The following is a 12199-nucleotide window of genomic DNA, read 5'->3' as shown; positions in this document are numbered from 1 at the left end:
GTTATTGGATAGGCACATGGAGCACACCAGGATGATAGGGAGTGGGATAGCTTGATCTTGGTTTCAGATAAAGCTCGGCACAACATCGTGGGCTGAAGGGCCTGTTCTGTGCTGTACTGTTCTATGTTCTATGTACTCTCGACGGAGCCGATTCCACATTCTCATCACTCTCTGGGTAATATTTCATTAATGATTATCTTATAAACACTAACCTGTTTTCTCCCAGGGTTTTGTTGCTAAATGTCACTTGATTGGACCTTTCGTTAAATGGCACATTGTTCTTCAGCCATTGGACAGTCGGGGTGGGGTACGCCGTTATATTAACCACAAACATTTTCACCTCTGACAGTTCCGCGTACTCCGTGTCTTTCAGATCTGTTTCGAGCTGAACAAGACCATTCGCTGCAAAGGCATTTCAGAGTGTTACATCAGAGAAAGAGGCCATTCAGCCCATTGTGTCTGTGCCAGCTCTTCAAAAGAGCTATCCAATTATCCCACAACACTCCCCCACCTCACCCTTTAACCCCCTGTAGCCCTGCAAAATCTATCTGCTCAAGTACTTATCCAGTTCTCTTTGAAACTCTTCTTCCAGGTAGCCTATTCCAGATTACAACAATTTGTTGAGATTAAAATATAAATTCCCATCTGGTTCGCTTGTCAATTATTTTAATTTTGTGTTTTCTGCTTACCAATCCTCCTGTCTGAAAACAGTTCCTCCTAATCTGCTCTATCTGAACAATTTTGAGCATCTCGATTAAATCTCCTCCGAACCTTCTCTGCTTGGAGGAGAACACTGAACTTCTCCAATCTCTCCACATAACTGTAGTCACTGCAGCTTTAGTGTATCATTGATCTGGTTTTGTATTGGGGGGGAGGGTGGCCCGAGGAGCATGGGGGTGGTCTGAAGGGCGTGGGGGGCCGTGGGGGGGGGGGTTGGCCTGACGGGTGTGGGGGGGGGGCGGGGGGCGTTCACAGTTCACTGGCGTCCGAATATAAAGAGGCATCAGTCAGGAACACGCTAAGGACGTCACTCTAAGAAGAAAGAAAGGTCACTTGACACCACAACCCTATCCAGTCTTGAATGATCTAAACTATCTTCTCATTCTATTCACAAATTCCTACAGAATAAATGTGCATGGTCTCTTGGCCCATTTACTGTGGTGGCGATGGTTGGAGGTCAAACATCTCAGCTCCAGGACATCACTGCAGGAGTTCCTCAGGGAACTGTCCAAAGCCCAACCATCTTCAGCTGCTTCATCAACGACCTTCCCTCCATCATAAGGTCAGAAGTGGGATTTTTCGCTGATGACTGCACAATATTTGGTACTATTTTCAACACATCAGATACTGAAGCAGTCCATGTCCAAATGCAGAAAGATATAGACAATATTCAGGCTTGGGCTAATAAGTGGAAAGATACATTCGCACCATACAAGTGCCAGGCAATAATCATCCCCTAACCATCGCCCCTTGACATTCAATGGCATTAACATTGCTGAATCTCCACTATCAACATCCTGGGGGGTTACCATTGACCAGAAACTGAACTGAACCAGCCGTATAAATGCTGTGGCTATAGAAGCAGGTCAGAGGGTGGGAATTCTGTGGCAAGTAACTCACCTTTTGACTCCCCAAAGTCTGTTGACCATCTACAAGACTCAAGTCAGAAGTGTGATGGAATACTTCCCATTTGCCTGCATGAGTGCAACTCCAACAACACTCAGAAAACTTGACACCATCTAGGACAAAGCAGCCCTTTTGATTGGCACCACATCTACCACTCTCAACATTCATCCCCTCCACTACTGACGCACAATGGCAGCAGTGTGTATCATCTGCAAGGTTCCTTAGGCAGCACCTTCCAAACCAGTGACCTCCACCACCTAGAAGGACAAGGGCAGCAGATACCTGGGAACACTACCAACTGCAAGTTCCCCTCCCAGCCATACACCACTTGGAAATATATCACCGTTCCTTCACTGTCACTGGGTCAAAATCCTGGAACTCTTTCCCTAACAGCACTGTAGGTGTACCTACACCACATGGACTGCAACTGTCCAAGAAGGTGGCCAACTATCATCTTTTTGATGGCAATTAGGGATGGGCAATAAATGTTGAACTAGCCAGCGATGCCTATATCCCATGAATGAATAAAAAACACAATTACCGCTTGGTGGAACCCCCAGATCACAGTGTGACAAATGGGACGGTGCAGGTCCCCACAGAGTTATTTGCATCAATTGAAGTATATATTGGTGGAAGGCATTGATTAGATAGTTACTTGAGCACATATAAAGAGATACTGACTGGCCCACGTTGTGAGTTGGGATAGAAGGTATATTCCTGGAATGATTCACTCTGTGATTAAATCTGTTCCAAGTAACGATTAGCTTTGGTTTCTTCCTTCACCAACTGTCTTAGGAGAGGGATTCAGGCAAATTCAATCAGCTGATATCATAGAATCCATATAGTGCAGGAGGAGGCCATTTGGCCCTTCAAGCCTACACCGACAACAATCCCACTCAGGCCCTGTCCCCGGTAACCCCCACATACTTACCCTGTTAATTCCCCCAAACACTAGGGTCAATTTATTATGGCCAATCCACCTAACCCGCACATCTTTGGACTGTGGGAGGAAACTGGAGCACCCGGAGGAAACCCACGCAGAACATGGGGAGAACGTGCAAACTCCACACAGACAGTGACCCGAGGCAGGAATTGAAACCAGGTCCCTGGTGCTGTGAGGCAGTAGTGCTAACCACTGTGCCACCGTGCCGCCCACGCAGGACCAAGTCAATTGAACCATAATGATCCTGTTCAGTCAAATGGATTTATTAGTACACTCTGCACAACAGGCAAATCAGATTAAACATTAAACAGTGCCCAAGTTGTCCCTCTAAAGAGAGAGGAAGACAAGCAGAAGCAGTGAGACGCACAAGGAAAAGAAGGAAGAAAAAGTAAGCGGGATGAAAGGACAAACTTACATTTCCGTAGCACCTTTCACAGCCTCAGGGCATCCCAAAGCACGAAACAGACAATAAAATAGTTTGAAAGTGTAGCCACTGCTATAATGTCAGAAATGTTGCATCTAATTTACATATAGCAAGCACTCCATCCAGCAAGGAGATAATTACCAGATAATTTGCTTTAACGTTGCAGGTTGAGGGGTCGATATTGCTCCCAGGGTCCCAGGGCACCAGAAGGACTTCTCTGATCCTTCAAAATAATGCCACAGGATATTTAACACCAATCTCAGATGCCCCAGTTTAACATCTCATCCAACCAATGGGACAGTACAGCGCTTCTCACACTGGGATCATTAGCCTCGGTTTCGTGCTCAGGTCTCTGTCTAGAACAGGACTCGAACTCACAACTGCCTAAGTTAGAGACATACCCACTTAGCCTGGCTAAACACAGACAGCGTCACTGTGGCTCACACCCACTATTGGGTAGACAATGGTTCCCACTCATGCTGGTCACCATCTCCAAGTCTGCACACTTGAAAGGGTAAGGGTGAGGTTACCCACATTCACTGATTATAAAGTTACTTACAGAGAACGGTAATTTGCAGAGCTTTCTCCTCAAACTGACTCTCAAAATAGAATCCTGTGACACTGCAGGTGTACCATCCGGAATCTTCCAGCGTGGCATTTTCCAAGTACAGGGTTGAGTTCACCTCATAACCCCGGTCCGACACAATGATCTGGGCTTCCTAAACACAAAGGGGATGTGTTTTCAGTTTTGTTACTGAGAACTTCAACTAGGCAACAAGATTTACAGGAGAGGAAATCCAGTGAGAGTGTTTCATTTTAGAACCATATTGTGTGGCTCTTTTACAGTACTGAGGGAGTGCCGCACTGTCAGAGGGTCAGTACTGAGGGAGTGCCGCACTGTCAGAGGGTCAGTACTGAGGGAGTGCCGCACTGTCAGAGGGTCAGTCGCTGAGAGAGTGCTGCACTGTCATTGGGGCAGTACTGAGGGAGTGCTGCACTGTCAGAGGGTCAGTACTGAAGGAGTACTGCTCTGTCAGAGGGGCAGAGGGGACAGTGCTTCACTGTCAAATGGGCTGTACTGAGGGAGTACTGCTCTGTCAGAGGGGCAGTACTGAGGGAGTGCTTCACTGTCAAATGGGCTGTACTGAGGGAGTACTGCTCTGTCAGAGGGGCAGTACTGAGGGAGTGCTGCACTGTCAGAGGAGCAGTACTAAGGGAGTACTGCTCTGTCAGAGGGGCAGTACTGAGGGAGTATTGCTCTGTCAGAGGGTCAGTACTAAGGGAGTACTGCTCTGTCAGAGGGGCAGTACTGAGGGAGTGCTGCACTGTCAAATGATCCAGTCTGCCCTCTTGGCTGGGTGTTAAAGACCCATCAGCTTTATACAGCAAGGTGAATTTTCCCCATATTCATAGAATCATAGAATTCCAACAATGCAGAAGGAGGCCATTCGGGCCATCGAGCCTGCACTGACAACAATCCCACCCAGTCCCTATCCCCGTAACCCCAGATATTCATGCTACTAATCCCCCTGACATTAAGAGGTAATTTAGCATGGCCAAACAACCTAACTCGCACATCTTTGGACTGTGGGAGGAAACCAGAGCACCCGGAGGAAACCCACGCAGACACAGGGAGAACGTGCAAACTCCACACAGACAGTGACCCGAGCCGGGAATCGAAACAGGGTCCCTGGCACTGTGTGACAGCAATGCTAACCATTCAGTGTAGTGTCCTAACCAACTCACTAACTCTCCGAAAGAGGATCTTACCATGGTCCTCCCCCTGCCATATCCCCACTCATTTAGCATGGCCAACCTGCACATCTTTGGACTGTGGGAGGAAACCGGAGCAACCAGAAGAAACCCACGCAGACACAGGGAGAGTGTGCTAACTCCACACAGTCATCCAAGGCTGGAATTAGGCTGGAATCGAACCTGGGTCCCTGGCGCTGTGAGGCAACTAACCATTGTGCCACCGTGCCGCCCACAATTGATATGACTGCTCTGAGCTATTTGATGGAACAGTGAGGGGCACTTTACTCTGTATCTAACCCCGTGCTGTACCTGACCTGGGAGGGTTTGATGGGGGACAGTGTAGAGGGAGCTTTACTCTGTATCTGACCCCGTGCTGTACCTGACCTGGGAGTGTTTGATGGGGACAGTGTAGAGGGAGTTATACTCTGTATCTGACCCCGTGCTGTACCTGACCTGGAAGTGTTTGCTGGGGACAGTGTAGAGAGAGCTTTACTCTGTATCTAAGCCCGTGCTGTCCCTGTCCTGGGAGTGTTTGATGGGGACAGTGTAGAGGGAGCTTTACTCTGTATCTAACCCTGTGCTGTACTTGTCCTGGGAGTGTTTGATGGGGACAGTGTAGAGGAAGCTTTACTCTGTATCTAACCCTGTGCTGTACCTGTCCTGGGAGTGTTTGATGGGGACAGTGTAGAGGGAGCTTTACTCTGTATCTAACCCTGTGCTGTACCTGTCCTGGGAGTGTTTGATGGGGATAGTGTAGAGGGAGCTTTACTCTGTATCTAACCCTGTGCTGTACCTGTCCTGGGAGTGTTTGATGTGGACAGGGTAGAGGGAGCTTTACTCTGTATCTAACCCCGTGCTGTACCTGTCCTGGGAGTGTTTGATGGGGACAGGGGAGAGGGAGCATTACTCTGTATCTAACCCCGTGCTGTACCTGTCCTGGGAGTGTTTGATGGGGACAGGGTAGAGGGAGCTTTACTCTGTATGTAGCCTCGTGCTGTACCTGTCCTGGGAGTGTTTGATGGGGATAGTGTAGAGAGAGCTTTACTCTGTATCTAACTCCGTGCTGTACCTGTCCTGGGAGTGTTTGATGAGGACTGTATAGAGGGAGCTTTACTCTGTATCTAACCCCGTGCTGTACCTGTCCTGGGAGTGTTTGATGGGGGACAGTGTAGAGAGAGCTTTACTCTGTATCTAACCCCGTGCTGTACCTGTCCTGGGAGTGTTTGTTGGGGGACAGTGTAGAGGGAGCTTTACTCTGTATCTAACCCCGTGCTGTACCTGTCCTGGGAGTGTTTGATGGGGGACAATGTAGAGGGAGCTTTACTCTGTATCTAACCCCGTGCTGTACCTGTCCTGGGAGTGTTTGATGGGGGACAATGTAGAGGGAGCTTTACTCTGTATCTAACCCCGTGCTGTCCCTGTCCTGGGAGTGTTTGATGGAGGACAGTGAAGAGGGAGCTTTACTCTGTATCTCACCCCGTGCTGTCCCTGTCCTGGGAGTGTTTGATGGAGGACAGTGAAGAGGGAGCTTTACTCTGTATCTAACCCCGAGCTGTACCTGTCCTGGGAGTGTTTGATGGAGGACAGTGTAGAGGGAGCTTTACTCTGTATCTAACCCCGTGCTGTACCTGTCCTGGGAGTGTTTGATGGGGGACAATGTAGAGGGAGCTTTACTCTGTATCTAACCCCGTGCTGTCCCTGTCCTGGGAGTGTTTGATGGAGGACAGTGAAGAGGGAGCTTTACTCTGTATCTAACCCCGTGCTGTACCTGTCCTGGGAGTGTTTGATGGAGGACAGTGTAGAGGGAGCTTTACTCTGTATCTAACCCCGTGCTGTACCTGTCCTGGGAGTGTTTGATGGGGGATAATGTAGAGGGAGCTTTACTCTGTATCTAACCCCGTGCTGTACCTGTCCTGGGAGTGTTTGATGGGGGACAATGTAGAGGGAGCTTTACTCTGTATCTAACCCCGTGCTGTCCCTGTCCTGGGTGTGTTTGATGGAGGACAGTGAAGAGGGAGCTTTACTCTGTATCCAACCCCGTGCTGTACCTGTCCTGGGAGTGTTTGATGGAGGACAGTGTAGAGGGAGCTTTACTCTGTATCTAACCCCGTGCTGTACCTGTCCTGGGAGTGTTTGATGGGGGACAATGTAGAGGGAGCTTTACTCTGTATCTAACCCCGTGCTGTCCCTGTCCTGGGAGTGTTTGATGGAGGACAGTGAAGAGGGAGCTTTACTCTGTATCTAACCCCGTGCTGTACCTGTCCTGGGAGTGTTTGATGGAGGACAGTGTAGAGGGAGCTTTACTCTGTATCTAACCCCGTGCTGTACCTGTCCTGGGAGTGTTTGATGGGGACAGTGTAGAGGGAGCTTTACTCTGTATCTAACCCCGTGCTGTACATGTCCTGGGAGTGTTTGATGGGGGACAGTGTAGAGGGAGCTTTACTCTGTATCTAACCCTGTGCTGTACCTGTCCTGGGAGTGTTTGATGGGGACAGTGTAGAGGGAGCTTTCCTCTGTATCTAACCCCGTGCTGTACCTGTCCTGGGAGTGTTTGATGGGCCTGAAATGCAACAAACTCATGCCATTCGTGCAGAAAGACACAACGATTTTTCTGAAGATTTTTGAACCATTCTGAAAATGTTTTCTGCTCCTGTACAAAATCAGTTAAACATTTTGCAAACTCACATCCACCCTCGGGTAGTCCCATTTGAAGTCCACCAATTCGTTGTTTGCTATACAGGTGACACTGATAGTCTCTCCCAGTTTGACCATGGTTCTTGAAGCACGAAGCTCAATGTCGAGATCACCACTTGCTGCAAAGGGAAAATTGTGATGCCCTTTATATTGTCAATGACACGTGTTTCAGTGTTAGCTTGCAAATATTGACAGTGAGGAGATATGAGCACAGCTGATCGAGAGCTTGGCCATTGAGATAGGCTTCATGAATGTCTTAAAGGGGGAGAGATAGAGAGATTCAGGGATAAAATTCCTGAGCTGACGTCTTAGGCAGCTGAGGGCGTGACCACCAATTGCAGTGTGGCTAAAATTGGGGATGAGCAAGAGGCTTGAATTGGAGGAGAGCAGAGATCGCAGAAGGTGATTGGGCTGGAGAAGGGATAGGGTGGGGTGAGGCCATGGAGGGTTTTGGGAAGGATGAGAATTTTAAACTTCGAGGCATAGCTGGACTAGAAGTGAATGTCTGAATGGAGCCTGGTGTGAGTGATTTTGATTTGATTGTCACATGTATTAATATACAATGAAAAGTATTGTTTCTTGTGCGCTACACAGACAAAGCATACTGTTCATAGAGAAGGAAAGGAGAGAGTGCAGAATGTAGTGTTACAGTCATAGCTAGGGTGTAGAGAAAGATCAAAGTAAGTCCATTCAAAAGTCTGACAGCAGCAGGGAAGAAACTGTTCCTGAGGGCACAGGCAACAGGAATTTGGGTGAGTTCAGGTTTACAGAAGGTTGAAGATAGGAGGAAAGCCAGGAATAGTCAAGTCTGGAGGTTGTAAGAGCATGGTCGAGATAGGAAGGTGGTCTCAGGCAGAGATGGACAACACAACAGAAGCGATCTTTGACAAGGGAGAGAATACCTTCAAGCGTTTCCACAATGTAAGTGTCAGATTCTCGCTCCATTCCATTTAACGTTGCTTTGCACACATAGGTTCCATCCCTGAACTTGCCGGTAAAGCCTTGCTTATTGTCATATGGCAGCTGCATGAGGGTGTTGGTCTCCACGTGGAGCAGTGTGACTTGGAGGTCAGGATTGGTCACCAGACATGGGATGGTGAAAGCCACTGAATTTTCCATCATGAAGATGACCGTATCATCCGAGCTTTGCGGCAGGAACCAAACCTCGGGATCTGTAAAAGAAACAAGATCGCTGCCATTTTCATAGAATCATAGAATCCCGACAGTACAGAAGGAGGCCGTTCGGCCCATCGAGTCTGCACCAACCAAAATCCCACCCAGGCCTATTCCCGTAACCCTTCATATTTACCCTGCTAGTCCCCCTGACACCAGGGTTAATTGAGCATGGCCAATCAACCTAACCCGCACATCTTCGGACTGTGGGAGGAAGCAGGAGCACCCGGAGGAAACCCACGCAGACACGGGGAGAATGTGCAGACTCCACACAGACAGTGACCCAAGCCGGGAATCGAACCCAGGCTGTGAGGCAGCAATGCTAACCACGGTGCCACCGTGCTGCCCTTTTTCTTACCAGGTGCAACGAACGATCTCAAAGATTGTACACGATTCCCCATCCCGGCCTTGGATTATGGGACTGTCTGATCTAAAGCTCATTGGCTCAGAGTTTTAACCGTGGACAACATCCCCTACAAACAGTTGATGCCCAACTGGTTCGCTGTAGTAACAGTTGGAGTGGAGGTTGGTATTGGGATAGGGAACACAAAAAATTCAATCATCCCAGCTTTCTGTTCTGAATCCCCATCCAGTGATCTCCTCCAGAGGAACAGTATGAATAGCCAAGAGAATTTAGAAAGTAGCGTCGGCCACTCAGTCCCTCTAGCCTGTGACGGCACTCAATGGGATATTGGAACAATTCAATGAAGAAATACAAGGGAGCTTGTGTTCAGCCATTCTGATAATCAGGTGATTCAATGATAACGCAGTTGTTGATTGATTCTAGAAATCAATGCTCTTTAATGATTCTGCAACAGAGTCAAGAATGAGGTACCATAGGTCCAAACTCCCTATTCCTCCCATGTGTCACTCATCACACATCTTGCATCAAATTATTCCTATTCTGCATCCCAGAACATTATTTCAACACCAATTGAAACCTCGACTCCATTTCCCCATCTTTGCTCTGTATCCGTCGATACAATAATCTATCGCCAAAACAAAAGCAGCAAAGCCCAGGTGTCAGAAATGTGAAATAAAAACAGATAATACCCAAAACTCTCTCAACGCGACAGGCAACGCCTGTGGGAAGGGACAGAGAGTTAGTGTTCCAGCTTGAGGAACTTCCACCTGAAACTTTCATTCAGCCTCACACATCACAATTCACCCCCGGCATTAGTTAGTTTGGGATGTGCAGGATATGGGGAAAGAGTGTGGGGTAGGTGTGGGTGGGGGAGGGGGGGGGGGGGTGGTTTGGTAATGGACTGATTAGGCAGCTCTTTCAAAGAACTGGCACAGGCACGATGGGCCAAATGGCCTTCTCCTTTCACAGTTCATACTGGCGTCAATCGATTACAAGACAAAGTGTAAATGGGAGCTGCAAATTGTGAAGGGACATTGGTAGGTTAGATGAGTGGGTGGAAACATAGAAGCAGGAGTAAGTCATTCGGGCCTTCGAGACTGCTCCACCATTCATCCTGATCATCGAATTCAATATCCTGATTCCCCCCTCCTCCCATATCCCTTGATCCTTTAGCCCCGAGAGCTATGTCTAACTTCTTCTTGAAATCACACAATGTTTTGGCCTCAACTACTTTCTGTGGTAGTGAATTCCACACACTCACCATCCTCTGGGTGAAGAAATTTCTCCTCACCTCAGTTCTGAAAGGTTTACCCCTTATCCTCAAACTATGACCCCCTAGTTCTGGATTCCCCCACCATTGGGAACATTCTTTCTGAACCTACACTTTCTAACCCTGTTAGAATTTTATACATTTCTATGAGGGTAAAACTGTAGGCAAATGCGAGGACCAAAGAAAGGCAAAATAACGGTATTTCATAAATGTCAACATTTTAGAAAATCATAGAATAGAATCATAGAATCCCTGCAGTGCAGAAGGAGGTCATTCGGCCCATCAAGCCTGCACTAACCACAATCCCACCCAGGCCCTATTCCCGTAACCCCTCGTATTTACCCTGCTAATTCCCCTTGACACTCGGGTTAATTTAGCATGGCCAATCAGCCTAACCCGCACATCTTTGAGAGTGAAGCGGAGTCGAGAGGTTTGGATATCCGTGTACACAAATTATAAAAAGCACAGCTACAATTAAAAGATAAACATGAGGCTAATATAATGCTGCTCTCCTTCGGAAAGAAACTGGAATAGAAAGAGGGCAAGTGATCTAACAATTGTCGAAAGCTTGGGTTCGACACCATCTGGAGTTACTGGGCGGGATTTTCCAGCCGCGCTCGCCCCGAAACCGGAAAATCCCGCCCGAGGTCAACGGACCTTTCCATGGCCCAACCCTCATCTGCTATGATTCCCGTGGAGGGTGGAATGGGAAAATTCACCCCCCTGTGTTCCATTCTGGACATCAAACTTCAGGAAGGGTATATCTGCCTTGGAGAGAGGGCTGCCCGAATTCAACTGATACCAGGGCTACAAATGTGCTCAGCTATGATCAAGGACAGCTTACACAGATCAGGCATGTATTCCTTTGAGTTTAGGAGATTGAGGGGTGATCTAATGGAAGTCTTTAAAGTGTGTTAAGGATTTGATTTCCTCTGGTGAGCAGAGTCCAGATGGATGAGGCATAAAATTAAAATTAGAGCTAGGCCCTTCAGGGGAGACATTGTGAAGCACTTCCTCACACAAAGGGTAGTGGAAGTCTGGAACTCTCCAGTGATCGGGGGGTGGGGGGATCGTTTAAAAATGTCAAAACTAAGATCAAGAGATTTTAGTTAGGTTGAGGATCTAAAGAGATGTGGAATCGGGGCAGGTAAACGGAATTGAGATGCAAATCAACCATGATCCAATGGAATAGCAGTCAGGTTCGAGGGGCCGAATGGCCTCCTTTTGTTCCTATGTCCCTGTGAGTTCCGCCATGGTTTGCGTGAAAAAATGGCATCGCCATTTCACAGATGAAAAGGATTTTGTCAGTCCAACTGGGCCAATTCGTCTGACCTGACACAAAGACGTAGAAGCTTGTTGTTTCCGTTTTATTCCCGGAGCAGTTGTACGCTCTGTTATGCTGAGCCGACGCGTTGTAAATGTGCAGAAAACGTCCATCGGGTTGGACGTTGGAAACTTCATCGTAGTTCCAATCAATGTGGCCATCCCCGGAGCAGTTCAGAGTGGTGTTGGAAGAAGGTTCCAGAATGATCTCTTTCCATTCCAAGTGACTTTCGGAACACTCACCAAGAGAACACGTAAGCAGGAATCCTAAAATAAACACGCAGATGTTACACACAAAACAAACTGTTGCTACATCGGTCTGAAAGACTCTCTGTCGACCAACAAAAGCTGTTCAGTGTCTTTGGCTTTTTAACCGATTATCAAACTTGTGTTGATGTGGTGCCCTTCATTTTTTTCGTTCAAGGGATGTGGGCATCGCTGGCTGGGCCAGCATTTATTGCCCATTCCCTACTGCCCTCCATTTCAGAAAGGCATTTAAGACTTAACCACATTGCTGTGGGTCTGGAGTCACATGTAGGCCAGACCATGTAAGGACGGCAGATTTCCTTCTCTAAAGGACATTAGTGAACCAGATGGGTTTTTCTGACAATGCTTTCATGGTCATCA

The 12199-nt window shown here is 47.9% G+C and overlaps 1 protein-coding gene across 1 annotated transcript in view; it reads right to left on the bottom strand.

Moving 5' to 3' along the window:
- The window catches only part of LOC144505615 (uncharacterized), a 77621-nt gene that overhangs the window by 22863 nt on the left and 42559 nt on the right, over positions 1-12199 (bottom strand). Inside the window, exons 3-7 of the mRNA XM_078231719.1 lie at positions 11582-11839; positions 8345-8614; positions 7434-7561; positions 3553-3712; positions 213-402 (exon numbers count right to left, since the gene is read on the bottom strand). Coding sequence (XP_078087845.1) covers positions 213-402; positions 3553-3712; positions 7434-7561; positions 8345-8614; positions 11582-11839 — 1006 coding nt within the window. The remainder of the gene's footprint in view (positions 1-212; positions 403-3552; positions 3713-7433; positions 7562-8344; positions 8615-11581; positions 11840-12199) is intronic.

Source organism: Mustelus asterias, chromosome 16 (assembly GCF_964213995.1).
Source record: "Mustelus asterias chromosome 16, sMusAst1.hap1.1, whole genome shotgun sequence".
Taxonomy (NCBI): Eukaryota; Metazoa; Chordata; class Chondrichthyes; order Carcharhiniformes; family Triakidae; genus Mustelus; species Mustelus asterias.
Note: the sequence above shows the minus strand (reverse complement) of the source record. Positions and strands in the feature narration are given on the sequence as shown.